The sequence below is a fragment of the Bombus huntii genome, chromosome 9 (genome assembly GCF_024542735.1).
Source record: "Bombus huntii isolate Logan2020A chromosome 9, iyBomHunt1.1, whole genome shotgun sequence".
Lineage (NCBI taxonomy): Eukaryota > Metazoa > Arthropoda > Insecta > Hymenoptera > Apidae > Bombus > Bombus huntii.
The window spans coordinates 14330226-14357026 of record NC_066246.1 but is presented as its reverse complement, the minus strand read 5'-3'; the positions used below and the strand labels follow the sequence as shown (position 1 = coordinate 14357026).

At 35.2% G+C, this 26801-nt stretch overlaps 1 protein-coding gene across 1 annotated transcript in view; it reads right to left on the bottom strand.

Annotated features, from left to right (window-relative positions):
- The window catches only part of LOC126869798 (uncharacterized), a 113771-nt gene that overhangs the window by 21586 nt on the left and 65384 nt on the right, over nucleotides 1–26801 (bottom strand). Inside the window, exons 5-6 of the mRNA XM_050626799.1 lie at nucleotides 25640–25808; nucleotides 22337–22491 (exon numbers count right to left, since the gene is read on the bottom strand). Of these exons, the coding sequence (XP_050482756.1) occupies nucleotides 22337–22491; nucleotides 25640–25808 (324 nt within the window). The remainder of the gene's footprint in view (nucleotides 1–22336; nucleotides 22492–25639; nucleotides 25809–26801) is intronic.

The following is a 26801-nucleotide window of genomic DNA, read 5'->3' as shown; positions in this document are numbered from 1 at the left end:
GTACGAATGCAACAGAGTAACGGTTCAGAGTGTTATAACAAAAAGGTATTAAGCGCTGATTTGGGAGGATTCTTATACTGAGGTTTTAATCCCTCTGGAGAAGTTGCCGTCGGGTGTATATCAGAGGCGGCTATTCCGTTACTATCTGGTTATTGTTTCGATAGCTGTGGCATGTAGGATGTTTTGTGTACCCTATTACTGCTTCTGAGCGTGTAACACACAAGTAGTGGTCTCAAACACAGAATTAATACTGTGACATACTAACATAATGATAATTCATTGATCAAATATTTTAGTGATCTGTACAAACATTTATACTTACTGAATAAATATCTCGTAACTTCTATATATACATTATCTGATTATTTAAAAATTTGTCCAATATAATGATGATAGTCGCGTCTCGCTACAATGCTAATGAAATTTCAGACTAATTCGTATAACACATATAATACCTTCATAAAAAGTTTTTATAATCGCTGAAAACTTTCGTGAGCTACTGTATGAAAAATGGCTCTTGCTCATGATTCACGCGAGTCTTTCATTTAAAATTTTCCATTATACCTGTTGAAACGCCGGAAGAAATTATCCATTATCAGCGACTATAATAACGTCACGAGAGTCCTCAACAGCTAATGCTTCGGTCGGTTTCACAAGGTTGTCGATAAATTAATCAATATCAAAGATCTTCCGTAAAAAATCTCGTGGCGAAACGTTTTCATCGCGTTGAACCTTGCAATATCATGCTATAAATCTACAAGTATCATTGGTTCGTCGGCGTTATCGAAGCCTATCGATCGCCAAGTCGTCCATACGAATTCCCAACGACGCCTGGTGTCGCGAGAACGATCAATCGACTCGGCTCTTCGTCGCGGAAAGCTGCGATATCATGGACTCGCGTAAATCACGCGGTTGAATATATTTTATTCTTTCGCGTAACCAACGGCAGAGATTGTAAAACGTTGGCCGGTGCACGCGAGAGTGCTCGTGCGAGCGCGTGCGCGTGCCTACTCGTGCCGTCGACAAGAACACATTTGTCATTTCATTAATGGTTGTTCCCCGTCTATAGGTTTTCTGTCAGACACAGCCCGCCGCAGCTTGACATATTTTGGTGGCGGCCGTTTAATCGCTCCTCGACCAAGTTACGTTTCCTGGATAATAGTTCGAAGCTCCGGGCTTTCATGAAATTAGGCGCTTCTTATTAATGGATCTCGCATCACGAGCCTATCTGAGCTTTCTCTATCTCTCTCGCTTTGTTACTTGTTTGGCCTTTCTTCTTGGTCTCGATCGTTCAACGGGGAATGCCGCGTGCAACTCTGCGACAACTTACATTTCCGTATCGAAGCCGAAGTTCTTGTGTTATTAGACTTGAACATTAGGGTGTAATACAGAAAAGGATGGTTTATCGAGAATTTTCTTCTAGTTGAATCCGTTACGTAGTTAATTATTTTTAGCAGTAAAGATGAGTTCGTGTTTTCTTTTCGAACGAGGACGCATTTATATATCTATTTTCTTTCGTACTATATGGAGATCGATTATCAAGGATTCTCTTAATGTCGCTATTTTACACAAGGACATTGCCGTTGATCAGTTTACACATATGGAGATACTACCAGTCTCTTCGATGATTAGACCGCGTTTAAGCACATATTGAAAAAGGTAATCTATGGATGACAGATAGTACATATCAATACATATTGTCGTTTCAATGTGATTATTGATTAATTCATGGACTTAATTATCGAAAGAATCACCTTGTGCAACAGCACGAGACGAAGAAAATTATCGAGACCGAATCATCATTCACGTACCAATTTTAGCCATCTACATTGTATCAGAGTTTTGTTTCTATGAAAAATATGAGACTTTTATTACCTTCCTCCGGTTTATTCGGGATATATAATCAAGGAGCTGCTAGTCCGGAGGTATTTACGAGAAAATGCTATATTCCACGATGCGCATTACGATTCACGGAAATGCTTAATTCATAATAAAGGGGATGGACGAAACTCCCGGCGGGAAAGGAATTTCAGCGGCAGATTGAAATGGAACTTAATCTCCGGATATCCGGGAACCGAGAGTTCCGGATAGAGAAGTAGCCAACCAGATCGGGGAGTTTTCGAAGCTACCTCATGATTGTCAATCATTCAAGTTCTTTCGGTTTGCAAAGAGTGTTTAATAGAAAACGTGCTTTCTTGACCATCCGCGTTCTTTGAGGTGAATGCCAAAGTGCGAGAGCCGGCTTAAAACTATTCAGTATCGCTTAGTGGTTATTTAAAGTCATTTCAATGTTAATCAAAGGGCATATCGTATCATTAGGTCGCCCAGAAAGTTCGTTCCGATTTTTAAGGAATTTGATCGAAATAAAAGATCATATTGTAAAGTTTTTCGCCGAAAATCCTGGAAGAATGGAATCAAGACAAAGGTTGTAGAATAAAATGATCTATATAATTCAATAAAAGTATATCGAATCGAAATATAAATCTGAATGGACTTTCCGGACGAGTCAATATAATAAGATTAATCAACAATTGTTTGAGGATCGTTTAAAGAGTACTCAAAGCTATTCAAAATCATTTTAAGATCGTTTGATGCGCATTCAAGTGTGATAAATATTTTTCCATTCAAATTATGTAAAATTATTTCAATTGAATCTGATAGATGAAGATCCTTTTCAATCCACTTTTTATTATCTATATCTCATTGAAGTTTTCTTGTCACTTTTATCATACACAGTTATTTAAACGTTTATTCGATTATACAATATATATATCAAGTTATTTGAAGGTGTTTTAAAAATTAGTTCCAGACGAATGAACGAGATCTCACATAGTCATTTTATGTTTGACTTCGGTTTACATTAGATTTCTTTCCATTGAACACGGTATCGTTCTTCATTTCGTTTTCTGTCTGGAATTTTTCATTTCAGTACCTTCACGCATCTAACGTGTCTCTACACCATTTCATCAGAACCAACTTCGATTCCTCTCGCGCGTTCTCAACATACCATCTTCGAGTTTCTCTCTGGAATTCTTTCTACCAACGTTTCATTGGCCGACCACTTTGATCTTTCAATTTTCACCCATCTCCGTCTGTCTTCGGAGTTTGAGATTTATCTGTTCGATTTATATTTGTTCTACCCCACTTTGCCCAACGATCCTCCTCCATTTTAGTTTCTGCATCTCACGCTTCTCTCGTTTTCCTTTGGTGTTCCACGTGCAACCTCCTTCTTTCCCTCGTCTTAGGGTTGAACGCCCCCTTTTCCAGCCCATTGATCCTTTCTCTTCCAGCTCGTTCCTTTTTAAATCTGTCACTTCGATCCTCTACCCCTTTTAACCCTTTCAATTTCATCTGACAGCTTTAATTCAAAGTAATAAAACCAACTGCTGTTTCGTTGTTTTCAACTTGTCTCTAGAGTGTTCTACATAACTGATGCAAGTCATATGGTTTTGTGGTATTGTCATTACACGTTTTACGAGACTTGTAAAATTTACTCGTTTAAAAAGAGCTATACAGATAAATATTTTTATAAAATTAAAGTTAAAATGTTTTCTGAAATAATCAATCTTCTACGTCCATAGTGCTATACTGTTCACTAGGTGATTTCTAATCACATACTAGTATTAGTAAATACATACTACTCTATTAGTTAATTACTCTAATAAAACGAATTAATCTTTTCAAATAAATTTTACAGGTTGTAAATTATCTGATTTTTCTATTTGATAAAAAATTACAAAATCACAAAAAGATCTATAATGTAAAACTTGTATTTTGTTAATTTACTAAAATCATCAAGATGATCCAAGTTATGCACTCACTATTCGAAGCTATCTAATTGTGTCTAGTGAAATATTATATTTTTCTATCTTTTATCGGTTTAGAGCTATATGTCTAATGTTTACGAAGCTACATTGGTTCAGTCGCGTGGTATACTTTGTATATATATGTCAGGTTAATTTTGGGTTGGAATTTTGGGCGTTTGACGAACCTTTACTCGAATTTACCATCGCGGTTATAGCTGATATTTATTGGTACAGATGTGATTATTACAAGAGGCTACAAGTAATAGCGGCGATCGGATGGTCGAGTTGTTGATGACAATGAATTCAGGTTCGATAACGAATCCACGGTCAACGGTAAAACTTATCTTAATGAACTCACTTGCAGTTCAAGTGGAACTACCCTCATATATTCTTCTCACCTTTTGGGTCAATCTTTGTTTTTAAGGAGAGGTATATAATTATTGCATACCTTGTCAGGTACACGTTCCTCCCATGACCGTGGCTACCTAACAGAGGTATGGAGTAGTTGTATAGTTCTCCTTAAAAAAATATAGTTGTAGCGGCACACGTCTCGAGAACAAATCAAGCCACGTGTGGTTTTGCCTCAGAAGTGTCAATATTATGGGACACACGTTGTATTAATAATCAAACTCCGGGCAGAAACAATATTGCCGCTACGCGGGGCTGCCTAGCAACGGCGATTGGAATTTTGTCGGTATCCCCCGACCAATACACAACAAACGAACGCGATCGTAAGGAGAGGAATGTTTTCGTCAGTCTTTTATTCGTGCGATCTCCTTGGAGAGCTTTTCACATCGTTTTTACGAGCAGTATATACCGAGCGTCCCAGCGAACGTCACTTTATGTTTCAAAATATATTCTATTGAACAAAGAGTTTTCCCCGTTGACCGTAAGATCATTATCATTAACATCTCGAGTGTCTAATCACCACGGTTATTTGTCAAATTCTATAAAAACCATATTTATACCAGTAAATATGATCTCTATTGTACAACAACGATAATCCAAATGAAGATTCGTTACACCCCCCTAAACCGAATGTTAACTCGGGAATGTTATATGTACATATATGTCAGGGATGAAAGGACACCGGAGCCTTCCCTTTGGAATTTTGAGAAAATCCCTTAACACTTTAATCTAGATTCTACCATAGCCGTAATTAAGCAATTGTCGTTATTCAATTCGATTGTGATTGTAATTGAGATTCGTGATAATGAGTTTGGGCTCGAGGCAACAATCAGTCGCCGAACGTAGCGGCAGTCAAGGGATGAACGTTTTTGCCTAACAGAGGTATGGAGTAATTCTATAGCTCTGCTTAGAAGAAATAATTCTAGCGGCACGCAACAGTAAACATTCCAACGGTTTCTGTCCCGTGGCTCGCCACACGCAGACCCTATTCTTCGGGTAAGATGATTACTAGATGTCGACGCATCTCCACAGTACATATTCAGCTAGCCTGAGGACCCGTATAAATTTTAAGATTTAGTTAACTAAAATCCTTCAAACAGACAAACAGTCTTTGTCCCAACTACGCGAAGATAGGGGAAATCTATTTTTCTCACGAACGACACTTCCCGCTAGCAACTTTCCCTCAAGGGCGGCTAGCATCCTTCTCTAACCACCAACATGAAAATTGACCAATTAACAGCAACGTTAACTTTCCGAACGAAGGCATCTCTCCACGAATCCAATGATCTCGTGTCCTTAAACACACCCCATCATAGTTCTCCTCTGCAGCATCATCGCGACGGAAAGTCATTTCTCGTGAGGTCGCATTAGCGAGCTACATAGCGTCTTTACGCTCGGTGGATATTCTATGTTTTAACAAAGAGGTAGTTCAGTAATACTTGTATCGTAGACAAGGAAGTTGGATACAACTTGGACTTTGGAAGAAAGAGCATTCTATTATCTCGTTGACCGCGGATTCGTCATTGAACCTAGGATCATTGTCATTAGCTTCTCGAGTGTCTAATTACCACGGTTATTTGTCAAATTCTGTAATAATCATATTTGCACTAGTAAATATCTCCTCTATTGCATAACAATAATGTCTAATCCAAATGAAGGTTCGTTTCAGGCCCCTAACCGTAATCATAATGTGAACCCAACATATATATATGTTACCACCTGTCACATTCTTTCCACGGGATTAGGTTAGGGTTAGGTTAGATCCGATGACCAGCCGCCTGGTTGGGGTACCAGGTATTGTACGACAGCACCGGGGACGGGCGCGGCGTGAAATGGCCTCACAGCGCGTCGTAGTTTGTGAGCGGGGTTGATGGTGGGTATCACTCCCCTTCCCGCTCACGCACGGAGGAGTTAAGCGCGAGGGGGCCTGTGATGAATGCTTTCGCCGTTCCAGGAACCCCTAACCTCTCCACGTGCGCTCAGGATGGCTATCATGAGGGTTTTAATCTAGGAATTCGGACCTCAGAGGAGGTGGGCGCCAATGGAGGTTCTACCCACGTTAAAAAAAGAAAAAAAAGAGAGATGCGATAGTCAATGACAATAAAATTACATGTACGCATTTCGAACAAAGTTATACACACACCGCAGATAATTTAGTAGATAGCCCCACCATTCATACGATAATCAATAGACTAATAAATCATGAAACAGTAGTAAGTTGCAGCGTAGTAATTAACGCGGATATCATGAAATTATAAATTTCAGAAATTTGGTGAAATTCCTGTTGAAATTGTTTTGATTTTCAATAAACCTCTTCCGGGGGTGAGAATATACCAGTTGCGGTTGCGAGGATCGAAACAAGCATACCGATGAAAATAATAATAGGATTGACGGTGAGGATATTTGCATTCCACCGATTCACCTTTCCGCATAGAGAGTTGCGCTTCGAAGACGCGGAAAACACGAGCCGGGTGGTTCTGTCGATTCGTGGCAATTAGCCACGATGAATGCCTCTCTAATCAATGGACAACGAGGATTCACGGCGCACAATGTATTTGCGGCTCAATTGTTTCGATTCAACTCACTCGGATACGTTTCCTGGCCGTTCCGCGGCTTCGTAGACGCGAGTGCACGTAGCAGAACTTCCTATTGACCACTTCCTGGCCAGCAGCCGGGAATTCCAATTGCTAGCTCTTGTGTTTGCGGTCGGCCATCGCGATCGTCCGGTTAGTTTTTAGAGTTTGCTCGTACATTGCAATCTATGTGTATCCATGATTTGATACTATCTGTATGTATTTGCTAGGAACGATATAGAGAGGCAAATGAAGCGTTAAGCGGTGACATCGACTGATCTAATCGGATCTAGAATCATATGTGATGTGTATGCACGCACTGTTTTCTGTAATTCATTTCCACAATATTATCATCATTATAGAATTAGAGTTTGTAATACGTAACTTGGAAAATACACGAAAAGAATGTAATTTTATTTTCATATTCATTGCATGAGAAACCTATTCCGTCCTCGTATCTCCAGAAAGATGATACGAAATTCTCATGAACTAAAACGCTGTAATGTAATTACGTATATTTAAACGATAATTTGAAAACAAAAGAGACACATTGCACGCATTTTCTAAAGCTTAAGAAAATGAAAGGAAAATATCTCTTGCATGAATATGAATAAAATTTGTTACGATACCAGAAATAACAAAATGTACAACTAAAATACCTCTTGCTAAAATAATGGATTATAATAACGGTATAATCACGCAGCTTTAATCTAATAAAAATTTCATTTGATTTACTGTTTGTTATAATAAATTGTTAATTTCATACATCAACCTTCATTAGTGCTAGTAATTTGTGGCTCATAGCTTATAAAATTTCATTAATAATAATAAAACGGTTCCCTAGCTAAAGAGCTTCTTATGTACCTCAAAACGTCTAAAATTACATGTTTCAATTTTCTAAACACATACACTTTAATTACTGACTGATAACCTCAGCGTGTCGTTTTCATTAACCATTACCTCCTGGTGTCTCTATCCCATGTAAGGTCATTTGGTTAACTTCTACGCGATGATACACACGAGTTTCACCTTGTTCTCCCTGCTGTTTTATCCCCCCTCGAGACGTTTCGTCGTCCTTCAAGTATATCCACGTTTTCCTTTATTCGGAAAGTTTCAAACCCCGGTTGCAGTTTCTTTGCCATTCTCCGGGTACGTGCACCACTCACGAGTTTTACTTCACTTTTCCGGCATTACGAGCAGTTTGTTGTTTGTCCGCCGTGCCGTTGCCTCGCAGCTGTCGAGTTTTACTTCGCGCTAGTTTGTCGACTCTTGTTACCGCGGCGAGAACGTTTACTTTTATTTTAGTTCGATCATTCTTTATGTGTGATTTTCTTCGAGCGCAGGATCAAACAATCAGCGATTAATATATTTATATATCGAATATTTACAACGTATGAAAATTTATCAAACTGGTCAATTCGTAATTCTTCATAGGCTTACTACAGAATGAATCTTTGAGCATTTCAAAGATTTCTTGCGAAGCATATAGATAAAGTCTTGTCCTTTCATATTAGCGCAAAATGTGTGTATTTTGTTGATTGAAAATTAGAGAAACATTGTTCAACAATTACCAACAAATTTGAACAATACTTATACATAACATTGAAACGGGGGAAATACTTCAATAAAATATTATATCAAAGTAATTGATCGCAGATATGCAGAAATTATTAAAAATAGAGGTTGTTCTATAAAGTGTATGTTAGCTTTTTAAGAACTCTTTCTCTTTTATGTTTAATGTAAACACAGTTCTTCTGCATGTCTGCAGTAAATACTGGCTTCAGTGTTTGCATCCTAAATAATGTTTATATTTGAACAGATATTATATAAATTACAAGTTGCCATTATAAATAAGATGCAAATGTATATGAAACTGTAAAGTCAACTACAAATTGTTAGGTAGTGTTTATAATATAGTAAAATGTAATACAGCAATCTATGAAAAAGTTGCATGTCTTAAACTTGCGTTCTCTACATTATATTTCCTTTGACATCCTTATGGTCTTATAAAAATATCTCTACACATTTAATTTTTCTCAATTTCCTTTGAAACAAAGAAAGAGGGTCTCTCTATCCTGTTTTTCCATCATTTGCCTCTTTTCTTGTTTTTTTTTTTTTTTTTTTTTTTGATACAGACAAAAGGAACGCTGGATGTGGGCGGTCTACCATACACGGGCCGGTGATAAACTTGTCAGAACGACGGGCAGGGGGGGGGGCAAAACGGAAGGTCATAGGTCAGAAGGGCCGTTTCGCCTCATATGTGGTCACACTTCCTGGAGACGAAACCCTCGCCTCGTTTCGGAATCATGCAGCGGAATTTACTATTGGTCACTTCCTAGTCTCATAACTCCTCGATCTCGAAACCGTACCGCAAAAAGATGCGATTTCCTCGCTTCCTGCTGTCCCTATCGATTTTATCGAATATCGGAGAATCCTTCTGGTAAAAGTCGAGAAAGATCGCCTCTGGAGACCTCTTTAGAAACTCAAATTTAGATTACTGTATTCATTGAAACAGAATGGAATATTCTTAGATTCCTGACAGGATTTCCTTTTTCTCTTTTCTTTACGTATTTGTCGATTTGCTGATGAAAGTTACGTAGGTGTAATTTTTGTGCACCGATAATTGACGCAATTAGTAAAGTTAGAGGTTAGATATTATATGAAGCTAGAGTTATTGTAAATAGAATATTTGTTACGCCCCGAGACTTACTATAGGTCTTGTTCCTAACAGTCTCCGTCTTATATGACCGGCGAGATATATACAATGTCAAGCAGCGAGTTCGAAAAAACATCGATTCGCCTTCGGTCCGTTATTTTACCTACACAAACAAGGTGGCATACGTGATCATAGACGCGATCGGTCGCGAGGCCCGAGCGTGGTGGAGGTCGTCTCCAAGAGAAGACAAAGGAAAAAATCGAAGGGCAATCGGTGTCATACGAGGAGATAAACCGAATGTATCGAGAGGTTCAGAGAAATAAACTCAAGGTCGTTTAGTCAAACAAATACGTCGAGAAATATTATAAAATCGAGTCGAATTATAATAATAAACTAGTTGTATCATCGTAAAATCACTTGTAACGTGTTGATTATAATTTTAAATATTGCTAAAAATAGAAGCTTATATTAACCCTGTTAATTCAGTGTTACAATCATTTGAACTACCTCTGTTATCCTAATCGAAACAGGGGAACGACTGGTTCGCGGCATCGACTATCAGAATCAGAATTTCCTCGCGATCGCGTCTCTACGCGAACGGTCGTAACAATATTAGAAGTTTATTACAAATAGAAATATTATATAAATTCTACGCCTTGATAATTTAGTTCATACATATACATAAATGAAATTAAGTAATACATATATAATAGTGTGTGTATAAAGATACATATATTAGTTATGTAACTGAGATATCATATTTCCAGAAGATTATTTCATGCTTCCGTTTCAAATTAGAAAATCAAACACTTCTTTAGAGACAGAGAACGTTTAACATTTCTTTTTTTAGAATTCTGTTAGGAAATGCAATAACTTTACGTTATGATACAGCGAAGTGTCGTGTAGTTTTAGTTTGTTATTCAGCAAATTTCTATGGCTGGCCGGCCTGATTGTTCGGTTCCGTGTTAGCAAAGTATCATAAAAGTCACACACCAAAAGATATCTGTATCTAGATCGTCTGTATCGAGCCTATCGGTTCCCGGTACTTCGTAATGTCGAGCTTGTACTGTCGGGATCGCCCTGTTGCCAAGTCGTCGCATCACCGACGTCTACCAGAGATCAGCTCCTTTACTCTCGCTCAAGCGACATATTACGCTACGCACACACTGCAAGGAGGTAACTGAAGGTTGTTCGCCTTTAGAAATAAGTTACTTGTTGTTACTCGTCCATTGATCGTCATTTTTCGATCATTACTCATTGTCACTCGTAATCCTTCGTCTTTCGTTAGTTAGTCAACATTCATGAAAATGAAATATTGAAAATATATAATTTTAGTCTTCAATATGGAGTAGTCCCTCGAGTCGTCCTTTATTAGTCCGCACACCGCGTGTAAACGCCAACGAACTCTGGACAACTCACTTCCATCAACCACAGGCAATAAACAAACTCCTACATTATAATTTTTAAATACTGCTGAGGAACAAAAGATAAAAATAAAATACTCTAAAATAACAATTGGTAACCAGTCGGTAGACTGGCAGCTTTTTTATAATTAATAATTTTCAAAGTAAATCCTTGAAGCAAAATTGTCACGGTTTTAATTAAGCGAAATGTGAATCACAGAGACTCAAATTATCGAGACCCGGTGGCGTATTTTAATTAGATCCGCGTAATCTTTGCTTTGCCGACTCTTTCATTTGCCCCATGGCGTCAGCTAAGAAAGAGAAATTAGTAGATTAAGTTGTGGCACTACAGACGTGTCTGTCTAATAACGGACACCACCCTCTGGACGTGAAATGACAAACTGCCAGTTCCTTTCGTTAGTCGTGTAGAATATACAGAAAGATGAACTGTAATCCAATATTCAATCTTTTTTTAGATCTTCTTTTTCTTCTTCTTTGAAGACCCATTAAGGTCAGCGTTGTACTAATGCATTTTATTTCATTAAAAAATTTTTCAAATCTTCCAATTTTTATATCTTCATACTTTCAAATTATCAAACTTCCAAATATTTAAATATTCAAACTTTCATTCCTTCAGGTCCACAGATTTCAATAACTTTGAATTTCCATAACCGCATTCCATTTCCAAATTCATTTTTCATCAATAACATTGCTTTTACGCATCTGTTGCATACTATTTTATACTTTGACCTTTAATAGTTAAAAGAATCGATTCGAACTTAAAGCACATCCATATGACACGAAAAAAACTGACCCGACAAGTATGAGGAACGGTCTAAACAGTATATTTCACGGTTCACCTTTTTTTATGGTGTACGTGATGTACAAGTTTAATCTTTGAATAAACAATGAATGAAATATGGAAGATTTATGAAATGTTCAGTAGAAAACGTTGGTGATTGCTTTGGGGCCAGTTATCTGTCTAGAGTTTGGAATATTGAGATTTTGATAAATGATATTGGAGGATAGTTTTTCAATTATTGAACTGTTTAAATGATGCTTTATATTCTGGGATATCGAACAACAATTAAATTTGGACGTTTTAACGTTTCGATTTCTATGTTGATTCGCTTTATTTCTTTAACGATTAAAGGTTCAATGGAATTGTTAACATTTCTGATGATTCGCGTACAGGTCGTATAATACTAATCTTCCATTTCAGAACGGAATTATTATCTTTCCCTTGATCATAAGTCCTTAAGTTCTACTTTGTGAGGTATAAGGAAAGGATATGCTTCGTTGAATTTTTCGAAAGAAAGATATTTTCCAACTATTAAAATTTTCATCAGAGGAATATTAATACTGTTCATTTTTCGGAAGGACATAAAGGGAATTTCTCTGTAACGTAACATTATGTATTAACAGCACAGTAACACATGCTCTCGGATCCGAAGTGACATTATTATAATATTAAATTGTCGGTTATTTTCGATGAAACGCACAACCGCCGATGATTTTATTTATTAATAAATTCTTTCAAAGGGAAAAATTTGATCCATGAATGTAATGAGTTTGCTTGAATCGCTTTGTCGTGTATTTACAACAATTCGAGAAATTTCAAGTGAATCCCATTGCACAATGCCCGATTAATATTTTACTTTAATCTCATTGTACGTTCTCAGTTTTATTAAAAAATGAAAAATCCTGGAAATTTTAAAGAATTATCTTTTCCCAGCATCTTCATTAAAAAATGCGTTAACTTAAATTCTAAATATTCAAATAAATCATAAATAAGCTGAATAAACGTACGAGGCTCAAACTTAAAGTTGACAATAACGAATCTGTAGTTAATTGATTATCGAGTAGAGATTAAACGTAGATTAAGTGCACGTATTGGTTTATTGAGTTGTATTGTAGAAAGGTGAAACATTAGGTTTGGATGGTAGTAAGTATTTTGTTCTTATACGTGATGTTTGTAGACGCAGATATTCCGAACTATCTCGTTAATCAAGTTCAGTTAACTAATGCTTATATTTTGTTTTGATTCATTTGTCGTTCGATTATGAAATTTTTTTAACATCAAAATGAATGGATACATAAAATTAAGATAATTTACAATTTTATATGCATAAATTTATACTAGATACATAAATCAACGTGGATTGAATTTTCCTGATAGAGATCTGTTTTTAAAAAAAATTGTTGAAGATATTAAGAGTTCAGAAAGATTAGCGATGGTAAGTTAAATCCTGGTTATATATATGTATGATACGAATGACGAGTAATTCAATGTTTGAGAGAGAAAATGGAAATAATTTCAACGTTCCAAATAAAAACATTTCACTTTTGCAAAGACTGCATATGCCAGAATACATTCAGTCCCTTCGTAATGACAAGCTCTGAAATTGCATTGAGACATGAATAGCTATCGATTGAACGGTGAGATCAGATTAACCGTCAAAAATAAAGAAGAAACAACCTCTGATTCATTAATCTAGTCAGTCTCGAATATCCACCACTATCCTTCAGAATTTAAATAATCCTGTTGCATAGAACGTAGCAACACTTGAATAACTAATGCAATCGTAATGCAAGACTTAATTCGCATATTTATAAATAATTTAATTTACAATCAGAATCCTTTTGAAGGTATAATTCGCGTGTTTCTGTCTGGTTTTCTGTCGGCCGATAATTAATTTTCTTATGTGGTGTGCACTCGACTCGAAGCGAAATGGGTCTAATTCCCTAATTGCAGAAATTAGCTTAGGAGCTTTGAACAATTACGAGGCTACGGCATTTGACATCCGGCAAATTATAGAGGAGACCAAACCATTCTCTATTGTCTCGTTTCGGAACTTACATGTATACAGCTTACAGCCACGCGACGAGCAGTCATTAAGATGATGCACGGTTATTCGTCGGGGATCGCTCGTGGCTTCCTTTTGTTTAATGTTGAAAATGCTCTCTCTCGTTGCTAGACGAGATTCAACTATACACTGGCGAAACGTTGAAAATTAATTAAGATCTGGTGAAATGCGATCAATCGTCAGTAAACATTCTCTTACAAGTACGCATAATTGTGCTTCAATAAATGTATATTCGATGGAAATTGATATAGGACGATGATACTTCAGAATTGGTAATCGTCGAATTTTTCAAAGCCTTAATGAGACTTTATTATGTTTCCACCAAGTACAGCTTCGCTCGAAAAATAATATAATTTTATGTCAGTGATAGAATTTAGTCGAGTGAATGAATAGTGTTTAGGAATACAGGGATAATGCACGAATGATTATTCTCTAATTTTAAAAAATTGGAAATGTGGAAGCAGATTAGAGATGGGAAATGGGAAAGAAGAGTAAATGTGTATAGAGAATAAATGCTTGGGGAAGGATATTGATTGAAAATTGAGTATTGAGAATAGGATTGCGAGAAGGAGCGAGATTTTGACAGAACTTTTAATCTGATGTACAATCTAATGATTACTTCATTATTAAATATAATTACTACTGCTTAATCTAACATTACACGAATTCAAACCTGAGTCTGTAATTCTGCGTACATATTGACGCATATTAATCGAGTATTATAAACCATTATTATCTATACTGTATAATACTAAAACTGTTAAAGAATAAAATATAAAATTTGTATCAAAAGGATGCGAATAAGAAGTACGTGAAAAAATATATAATGAAAGAAGAAAGAGAAATTTTTGTCCAGATACATATTTCGCAAAAGCTCCTTTAAATTTCCAAATATATATTGTTGTATGAATATCTATAAAATTTCTGTGAAAGATTACGAACTGGCAGATCTGCTATTGAAACAACTTTTTGTGCTGCACCCGACACACCTTTACTATCCAAAATATACCGTTAAATATATAATATTTGTGTGAAAAATTATAAATAAATTCCGATGCGTTAAAACAACTCTATATTTAGAATTGAAAACAATTCTTTGTGTCATATATGGGCCACGTATCGTTTTTAAAATGCGTCTGAAAATAGTGCATTTATAAAATTACTTTTAGGATTGAAATATCTTTATGGAATCTAACATAATACTTTGTGCACGACATGATACAAAACTATTCTTCGCCAACTTAGCCAATGTTCTTTATTAAAATTCATTTCCCACCCATTTCAAATATTTCACGAGCATTTTTTTCAACAGATCGTACACAGAGAGAGGTTCATCGAGTTATCTATCGTGCCAGTAGATCGTCCATCTTCTCGGCGAGCACCTTATTATGCCCGTCCGAGTAGAGCAGTGTTCTTATGGACGAGGACCGGGTCAGGAAGCATTAGAAGCAAGCCAGCATAGTCACGAACAGTCAATGATCCCGAACAACCGTAGTCGGGATAAGGCTTGCAAATGGAGGAAAAAGTGGGCAGCACGATAACGCTGCTTCCCTTTTCCTCTTCTCTCAGACCATCTCTCCTAGCTTTTTTCTTGTTCTACCTCCCTCTTCCTCCCTCTCTCTCCTTCCTCTCGCTCTCACTCTCTCTCTCTCTCTCTCTCTCTCTCGCGCGCGAGCGTTCTTTTCAGTTTCTGAATGCCGGCGTGGTTGTGTCACATTAGGGAACGTTTCCATTTTCATGCAATCCACGTCGTCGACAGTGCCGTTAACGACCGACCGCGCATCAACCTTACATCCACGTATACAATCGTCCTAGCTGCTGGTTAATCTGCGTCTGAGACACGATTCAACTTCTGAAGCATTTTGGATTTCAGGAGAAAAGATGAACGGGGTTTTTAGGAAAACTTGGTCTGATTATATCGCAGAAAGGATCCGTTGTATGCTTCAAGGGATCAAGTGCTTAGAATCCTTGTGGTTCGTGAAGTGAAGATTCTGTTGCAATAGATTGTGGTTCGTGAAGTGAAGATTCTGTTGCAATAGATTGTGGTTCGTGAAGTGAAGGTTCTGTTGCAATAGATTATGGCTCGTGAAATGAGGAATGGATAATTCTTTGTTTGCTTTTGTTGGATTGCTTTTTTTTAATTCATTGGTATTTATGGCTACGTTTAAGAGCAATAAGGATTTGTTTGATTATTTTTAGAAAGAAAGGATTTGTTGTTACGGTTGGTGAAACCGAGGATTCAGGAGGAATTCTGTGACACATAAGATTGAGATTTTATGGTGGTAAATTGTGATTTTCAGAAACAAAAAGGGACTCTTTAAATTGGAATTTTTTGTATTTTGTTAGGCACTGATCTACTAAGATTTGTTTGATTATTTTTAGGAAGAAAAGATTTGTTGTTACGGTTGGTGAAACCGAGAATTCAGGAGGAATTCTGTGACACATAAGATTGAGATTTTATGGTGGTAAATTGTGATTTTCAGAAACAAAAAGGGACTCTTTAAATTGGAATTTTTTGTATTTTGTTAGGCACTGATCTACTAAGATTTGTTTGATTATTTTTAGGAAGAAAGGATTTGTTGTTACAGTTGGTGAGACCGAGGATTCAGGAGGAATTTTGTGACACAGGATTGAGATTTTATGGTGGTAAATTGTGATTTTCAGAAACAAAAAGGGATTCTTTAAATTGGACTTTTTGGATTTTGTTAGTCACTAATCTACTAAGATTTGTTTGATTATTTTTGGGAAGAAAGGATTTGTTGTTACAGTTGGTGAGACCGAGGATTCAGGAGGAATTTTGTGACACATAGGATTGAGATTTTATGGTGGTAAATTGTGATTTTCAGAAACAAAAAGGGATTCTTCAAATTGGAATTTTTTGCATTTTGTTAGACACTAATCGTTAAATTTACAAGTATAAAAGTTAGAATTAGATTTAAGCTGGATTTGTGGTATTTGGTTGATTGATTAGGGTTAAAAGAGAATTTTCCTAGGGGGTTTAATATTGATTTTCCTATTCTGCATTTTACGCAATAAATGCCATTGATAAATTTTATCACATAGAACACAAAATATAAAGTAAAATAAAGTTACTTAATCCAAACTCTTATAGATCACCAATAATCGAAGAGTACTAATTGAGAGTTAACTATCATGAACAATGGAGCAGCTACCGGTAGCGATCGTTCTTCATTAAAAGCAAAAAGAATCCTCTCAGCAAAAGGAAATCATTACTTCGAATTTTTTATTGCTCTAGAAATAGCTCTCGGAAGACAATTCACGGAATGACGAGTACGAAAAATGTTTACGTAATTTGATGGTAGACCATTTTAACAAGCAAATTAATCTTTGACTTAGTTAAGTAAAAGAAGAAGTTAAATTAAATCCAAATATTATGATTTGCATTTAATAAGAAATAAAAACTATATAAATTCATGAACTAGCCTAATATTGCAAAATGTGGTATCTTCTTTATAAAACTACAGGAATTTGGAATAAAAAGCGTAGTTCATATAACAAGAAGAGGGTCACAGGTCCTCTTTCGAAAGAGCATAAACATCTGTTGTGTTCCCGATTGCGTACAATCGAACGGGGACAGGCGGCTACTTCTTCTTCGTCTCCTAAAAGCGGAAGGATTTCTGACGAAAAAGAGCTCTTTCGCGGCGGCTTTCAGCTCCTTTCATCCTGAAAACGTGAGTCCCGTTTATAATGTTGAAGAGAGCATCGCATTTAAGTTTACGTGACTTCTCACGATGTGGAAAGAACATATTGTCACTTTTCCTTTTTCACGTTTTTTACCACCGTTCGTCTTCTTTTGAAGCGTCTACGGATTCTTCACGGTACTACATTGTACGTCAACTGAGCTGATGTTCTTACGCTTTCTTCTACTTGTGATTTATTTTGGGACAATCCTTATTTTCTTCCCAGTTGATAAATAAGTGTTATTATTATACATTTGTTCAATAATATTGTTCGAAGGAATAGAGAGATGCTTGTAACTGATTGGTTTACACTTTGAACATATAATAAAGTAATTTTCAAAACTGATTATGTTCTTTTAATATTTGTCGTTTCACTTTCAAAACAGAAGATTTTTTTTTAGTAAAACATCCTTCGCTATAACTGTTTAACCATACAGGATAGGAAAAACGTTTCAAATAAACGTTATTAGGTTCTATGACAATTATATAAATAACATACAGAATTGGTAGACCGATATATATTTAAAAAAATAAGAGTGAAAGATTTTTAAGTTTCCAGGAACAATCCTCAATTTTATACTATACTCTATTATCTTATCTATTATCTTATGTACGTTTACTTTTTTAAAAGATTGTGCCGATATCTTTATATGATTCAGTCTATATAAAGGTAGTTTATAAGTGGAAAATTTTAAGGTTTTAAAAACTATGATTATAAAAGACATTGTCCATTCTGTACGACACTTCTCTTGAAAAAATGAACGATTTCGTTTTTCATTTGCATAAATCTTCCGATGAACTATTCAGATATTAGAATTCTGATAAAAAAGCAACACTCTACATAAATATTTTTTCCAATATGAAATATGAAATTAGCTTTAGAGGATGAGAATTAATTTTATATCAGAGTTACAAGCTGGTCATATCTTCATTCTCATTACCTCGATGTTCTCTGAACTAAATAAGTATGAGAAAAACTAAATGAGTAATAATAAACCATGATTTCAAACAGTCCATTCTTCTCAGTAATTACATTTTGTACTTTTAACTTTGAACGTTTCAATAAGATTATTCTATTAACTCCTTCAGGGCACGTTTCGATCCTTCAACGACAATAATTAATATCAGTTCCAGTAAATTTTCATCCGAGCACAGATTTCATTTCCCATGACCTCTTTCAGACTATTCTCGACCAGTAAGCGATTTACTACAGCTGACGAACAGAGATCTCGATCGAAGAAGATTCGTTATACTATGTTTAACGAACAGCTGATCAGTTCTCCTTGATATTTCCGTATTTTACTGCAGGAACCTCGCGAAGAGCAATAAAGCAAAGAAACTTCTGTCGAGGTACGCTTCGAGAGTTTACGATTTCCTCCACCATCCGTTATTTGTGAAAACTTCGAGAAAATTTGTGTAATAAGAGCTTAAAACTCGTCTTTATCGCGACAGTTTAACAACTGCTTCAAACTGCCTCTACTAAAAACCAAACCACTGACACCGCCTGTACTTTCATAAAACTCGCAAGAAGGAGAGTTTTAAATTTATATCATAGTAACCAGCAGTGACTGAGAATCGAATAGATGTTTACGTTAGAGCGCTTGAAGTGAACGAAGAATTATTTGAAAAATATATGTAGACATTTGGTTGCACGTAGCAAGAACATGTACATTGCGTTTCATTGCCTAAAAATTTTTAATTTTTATATGTTGTGTGTTAGATACATTTATTATATTGTAATATCGGAAAATAAAGATATACATTTTTTCCCGATTGCTTATAATTTATTAATATTAAATTGAATATACAAATATAAATTGGACAGAAACGATGTTTGTTTAACGGAAACTAAATGCAATACTCCTATCTATATCAAATAACTTTACGGTTATTTGGCCACTCTCGTCGCAACGAATCTAACACTCTCTCTCTCTCTCTCCCTCCCTCCCTCCCCCCTCTCTCTCACTCACTCTCTCTCTCTCTCTTTCTCTCTCTCTCTCTCTCTCTCTCTCTCGACCAATTCTCTCGACTCTACTCTTCGGTGTCTCGATTAATTCTAACGACTCTACTCGTCGACGATTCGATTAGCTCTGACTCTCGCAACACACACACTTTTTGACTCGCACACTCTGACCTTTCGGTCGTCCCATCTTGAAACATGAAACCATCCTTCTGATCTAACGTTGTCTATTGTTTTTCTCATACCTATGTAAGAACTAGGTGACTTTAGTCACATAAGCGCTCTTAAATGTAAACGAACCACAGAAGGACGACGTACACGTTTTTTTTTTTAATTTCAACCGACCTCTAGTTTAAATTACTTTATGATATTACAATATATGTCGGGTTAAGGTTGGAATTTTGGACGTTTGACGAACCTTCACTCAATTATTGGTACAAATGTGATTAGGTACGGAGAAGAGTATATAAGTGCAGTTCCACTTGGACTGGAGAAGTTAATTGACTTCTACTTGTACTGTGGGCAAGTAAGATGAGTTCTACTTGTGGACGAGTAACTTGAGTTACACTTGAATTGTGGACCAGTGAGTTCAGTTTGACTTGGATTTTGGAAGAAAGCACATTTGCTACCCCGTTGACCGTGGATTCGTTATTGAGCCTAAGATCATTGCCATTAGCATCTCGAGTATCTAATTGCCACGGTTACTTGTCAAATTCTGTAATAATCCTATTTGTACTAGTAAATATCTTCTCTATTGCATAACAACAATGTCTAATCCAAATGAAGATTCGTTACACGCCCCTAACCCTAATGAGAACTCGACATATATTTATTATATATATTTATCTAAAATAGTATTGAGTAACAATGTACTATTTTTTTCTGGAAGAGATATATTCACTGGAAAAAGCAAAATTATAGATAGTTAGCCTATTCTTGTTTTATAATTATAGAATCAGCGTAAGGCCAGCTTCACTCAGAGATACACGTATCGGACAAAATAATAAGTGTTATAAGAATTTTAATTATTCTCATACCTGAGAGATTGAAAATTCTATGGTGGTTTAATTGTTATGATCAGATTGCGGATTTTTATATATTTTTATGTTTCTATGAACATAATTGAAGAAATAATACCTGGGTAGAAAATTATTTCCTTTATTAAATATTAATACAAATATTTTATATTTGAATATTTTAAATATTTTATATTTGAATATTTTAAATATTCCATTTTGAATATTTTATATATTTTCGCATATTATACGCATTGTGTGCATTTCTGCACCTTCAAATTTCCCATACATGTATAAAAATCTGCAGTCTACTTATGACATGTATTGTAAGATTTATGTAAGTATTGTATGATTGAGAAGCGAGAAACTATAAAAATTTAAAGTTAGACACTCATAGTTAGATAATTTTCAATGTTCTATCTTACAATTTGAAGTAAAAAGTTTGTCTGCAACTTAACATTATAGTTAGAAAAATCTACCAAATGTCCAGCTGGACAAATTCTAAAGTACAAATTAAATAATAATAAAAAATAAACAACATTATTACGATACCAATCTTCACCACTTTATCACAATTTCTAAACAAAACAAAAATAAGAAAGGTAGCAGAAAAGAATGATAAATTGTCAAGGAATTAAAAGATTGTTCCTGAGATTAGACAATTTCTTTGTAAATTTACGAGCTTCTAGCGATATTATCTAGACAAATTTTGATCGAATTTCACGTTTCAAGTGTGAATACAGAACGATCGACCTTTTATCTTGTCTCAAGATCGGAGGCACACGCGCGATTAGACATCCTGAAGTAGGTTCAATCGACCGCGATCCACGACAACTCGCCTGAACGACTCGACTTCTCAAAAGGATAATGTTGCCAGAACGTTCTCGCACTCCTCCTATCCCGGATTTTTACGTTGGTTTCACGAGTTTTCGGTACATCTGGTAAGCGCATTATCGGATAAAGAAAGGTCTTTTATCTGAGTACCTAGTTCTTTCCGGAATATGTCGCTACGTGGTTGAAATTGTGGACGGTGGCTCGTTTATTTCATCTAATTTTGTGAGAAAAGAACTTTTTTCTTGGTTATGCAGTGCTTTTTTGATATTTACGACCAATATGTTAATAAAAAAAATTTGATGACACATTGGCTAGTGAATGTAATAAATTTAATAATACATATATGATGTATTAATATAATAATATTTTCAAACAAAAGATACTTATATAAAAATTAAAGATTTCTATATTGATGATTGGAAAATAGTTACTTTGCCCAATAATTCAAAACATTATCAAACAATCTTGCAACTTAAAGTTTCATAAGTAGCTTTCGATTTTGTATGATTCAAATTTAGAGCATATTAAGTTCCTATTCTTAAAGATATTATATTCAATGCCATACATCAGCGAAACAAAATTGAAGATTGAATAACATCATTTCGTTTAATAGTTAAAAATACTTCTATGTTACTTCGTGTATCAAAATATTTTAAATTGCTGATAAACGTTGCATAAGATATAACTCCTCTTAGAAGAGTCATTACGTTATCATTATATTTCAACGAAATAAAATTGAAGATTGAACACCATTTTGTCTGCTACTTAAAAATACAGTTAAATAATTTTGTGTTTTAAAATTTTAAAGTTTAAAGTTCATTTTTAATGACTGGAAACTATCGCTTAGAATATAATTCCTGTTTCAGAAAATATTACATTCAATATTATACTTCAATGAAAAAGAAGAAATACCAATTTAAAAGTACCACTCAGCTATTTTCCCTAAGGTATAAAAAAGTCACCTAATCCTTCCCAATATTTTCGAGGATCACAAGAAGCTCAAAGAAGAACAATAATTATAGTATTTTAAAGTTCTTCAGTTTATAATTAATTATTTTCCAAATTATATTAAGTGATTATTTTCCAAAAAGAGTAAGAGCTAAAGGACTCACCGTTAAGCACATGTACTGCAACGGTTGTCTTGGCCTTCCCGGGTACAACGCAGCTGTAATTTCCGGCATGCCTTGGACTGGCCCTCTCCACGATCAGCGTGCTAACTATCACAAGGACCTCCTTCCCAGCTAAGATTTCCGTCGTCCTGTTTTCACTGAAAACCAGATATTCGAACGTAACTCACTTCCAGTTTAGGTGGTGCTCTAAACGCTATGCATATATCCTTATTACAGTCAAAGGAAAAGAGTCCAAATGGAACAATAGTGATTGATGAAAGTGATAAAAGTCGACTTGTTTTACAAAAAGATGGGTCTTAAATGGATATTGAAGTGTTTTTATATCTGTGCTTTCAAACAGTCCTATGAATAATTTAATTAATCATAAATAGTAAGGAAATATTTAAGTAAAGATTGCTTAAGTTTAGTAATATGGTAAATGATTTTGATAGAAGAATTTTTTCGCGATTTAGGTTTCACAAGTTAGTAAATTTTGAACTTCTCATTTAAATATTATAACGGGCAATATTATATTTAATTTTCATATTTACAAGTATAAAGTAAACTTTCATCATAATCTCCTGATAAAATCGAGCAGTTGAAATGCAAAAAATGGATATAAATATCAAAAACAGTGACGATATATGACGAAAATAAAAAACGTATTTCTACTAATTTTGCAATTTATATCTCTTGAATGCTGTGGGTTTTCCGCGTTTATTGCTTTTGTAGGTTTACAGTATAGAATAAACGCTAAAAATATGTATCGCACTGGTTGACTTTATTTATTTGTATATTTATTTGTGTCTTCCCGATTTTTTCAAAAGCTAAAATAAATTATTCTAGCATTTATAATTTTATTCACTGTATTTCACGTTCTTTTGCGTTCATATAAATTATCACTTCGATTTTTCAATTACATATAAGTCTTATTTCATTTTTAAATAATCTTCTATAAATTTTTAAATATTAAAATACTTGTATGAATCGATTACATAGGCACACATTATTTATACATATATATATTCTATAGGATTATTTATTCAGAAATATTAGAAATTAGGATTTCCAATGATTTCTCTCCTATATGATAAATTTATTGATAAATGAATCTATTTGCAATAGGTTAAACAGAAAACGATGGTTATTTGACACAAACTAAATATAGTAATGTTATATAACTAAGACAACTAAATTAATAATTTACAACTCACAACTAATAGTTTACAACTCATAGCAACCCGACAACTTTTTCTCGGCTCAACTCTCTCTGAACTCAACTCTCGACTCGTAACTAGCTCCTCACAATTCCACTCTCAATTAACGACTCCTCACAACACGACTCTCAGTTTTAACGATTCCCGATTAATTCGTCTTTCTCCCTTAAGCTTTCTTTTGTCTCTTCTCATACCCCCACCATATACGTATTGCGTAACCGCCCGCGATCACGATCACGATCACGATCACGATCACGATCACGATCACGTACGTCTTCTTTCGCGTAACTATTCGACTGAAGGACCAACGACACATTAATGGGCCGCTTAGTCCATTGAAGTTTCCCGATTCTTTCGGCCTGTCCGGCACTTAGGCTTTCTCAGAACATTGTTTATAGTTCACCCGATATTTCTTAGGAAATCTGTCCACGATACTACAATTATATAGAGGATTATTTATATGTCGGGTTAACATTAGAATTTAAGGCGCGTAACGATTCTTCGTTTGAATTAGCCATCGTTTTACGAAACAGAGATTATATTTACGCGAATATACAAGATTTTACAAAATATTATGAATATTGAGTTTAACGAGCGATAAGATTAACAAACGATAAGTTTAACTAATGATTAGATTAAAGAATAATAAGTTTAACGAATAATAAGAGTAACGAATAATATGTTTTACGAATAATAAATTTAACGAATAATGAGATTAACGATTAATAGGTTTTACGAATAATGAATTTAATTAACGCTATTAACGATGTTCTTGGGTTCAAACGAATCCACAATCAACGGGATAACTCTTTACTATGCGTAGAATAATTTTAAACACAAGAAAATACGATTGCTGAGACACTCGGTAAATTGCTCGATGTATCACTTTCCAAGGCGATCACACGAATGAATATCTGATGAAAATCTTTTTCGCTGTACGACTGCATTTGTTTGTTATATGCTCGCTGGAGGCATCGAGAAGGTTCGAATCGCCGTTGCTAGACAGTTTCTGCCAAGAGTTTGTTGTATACTCTTTGGAAGCATCGAGAAAGATCCAAACGCCGTTGTTAGGCAGTTTCTGTCTGGAGTTTGATTCCTAATACAACGTGTGTCCCATTATATCGACATCTCCAAAGTACAATTCTATGCGATTTCTAGGGAGAACGATACAACCGATCCACACCTTCGTCAGGCAAAACGTTTATCGCGTGACCGTGGCTACGTTCGGCGACCGGTTGTCGCCTCGAACCCACTTTCGCTATCACAAATATCGAACAATTACAAATTACAACAATTGCTTAATTACAGCTATGATAAAATCTAGGCTAAAGCACTAGAAGACTTTCCCAAAATTGCAAAGGGAAGGCTCCGGTTTTCCTTTCATCTCCGACATATATAATATGACAGTATGTAATATAATAATCTATATATAATATTATGACGTAATAATAAATGCTATTATATAGCAGTACGTGTTAAATGATAAGCAGAAAAATTATGAATAAATATTTGCAGGTATATAAAAATTGGAAATGAATATAAATTAAGTAGATGTTTAGTTGAGACACATAACATGTAACTTTCTCTCCTTTCTTATTGCATAATTACAAACTGTTTATATATATAATATGATAGTATGTAATATAATAATATATATATATAGAATATTATAACGTAATAATACATGCTATTATATATCAGTACGAGTTAAATGATAAACAGAAAAATTATGAATAAATATTTGCAGGTATATAAAAATTGAAAATGAATATAAATTAATTAGATGTTTAATTGTGACACATAACATCTAACTTTCTCTTCTTTCTTATTGCATAATTACAAACTGTTTATATATATAATATGATAGTATGTAATATAATAATATATATAATATTATGACGTAATAATACATGCTATTATATATCAGTACGAGTTAAAGGATAAACAGAAAAATTATGAATAAATATTTACAGGTATATAAAAATTGAAAATGAATATAAATTAAGTAGATGTTTAATTGAGATACATAACATGTAACTTTCTGTTCTTTCTTATTGCATAATTACAAACTAAAGATAGTAGCATTTACCTAACGTCTTCGGTAAGTGTTTCATCTCCCCTGGTCCAAATGACAGACTCCTTCAGAGACTCGATAACATCTCTGGCCTCGCATCTGAGTTTGAGAACGCTTCCCGCCTTCAGGTGCCTCTCCTTGGACACCACTCGGCCGGAATCGTCGGTTATTGTCAATTCCGGTGCTGCAACCGAGAAATACACCCACTAGAATATTCCTCATTCCCTATATCCCTCAATAATAGTTACCGCAACATATACAATCTTGCACAGGAAAGAAAATTTCATTTTCTCTGGAGATATTAAAGGCAAACAGCTTACGGCACCGAGTGCTCGAGGCTACGTCAATTATTGCCAGCAGTGATATAACCACGTTTTTTCCATTTCCAACCGCGGGATTAAACTTTCAAAGAGGCTCGGGCTAAGAGTACGATTACGCGGGTTAGCGTTGAGTTACATCCACCAGCGAAATGTATTCATAATTAACAGTCGTAAAATGGGGACTGGTTCGTGACCTGGACCGACTAATTTACATCGTATAATTAAAGCAACCCGCGAAATCCAGCACAGAGAGCTGGTCCCATTAACGAGATGTCTGACGATGGCTAAGGAAATCAGTTATTAAAACCAACGACACTCGATCGATGACTTTCCTTTTTGTGAAAGAGGATTCTTTCGATATCCTGTCAGAGGCAGGAGGTCTGACTTTGCGAGACGTCCGTAACCGGAAGTTGAGGAATTATCAGGGGTCGACACACTACCTTCTCTTCGAGAAACCAACACCCCTGGGTGACAAATGCGATACAGATAGCTCGTATCGAAACGTGACTGTCCATACGAATTAGAGGCGAGAAAAGGACAAGGATTGCAACTTTGATGTATCGCTCTCCGACGAGAATCGACGACGAGATGCGTTCGTGACCGGCAGAGCAAATGCCTCGAAACAGTTATCACGCTTAGTACTGTGCTACTGCTGGGTTCTTCCATTTAGATTATGTTTGGCAAGTGAGTCCATAAGTTGTTATGAAATATTTTCGATTGAACGTAATTGGTGATATATATAAGTAAATGTAAAATATAATATAAACTTAATTATAGTAAACGAGAAAATTATGATATTATGATATTCTCAATATACGCTTCGGCTCAGAAGCCTTACAAGGGAACCTACCAAAGTG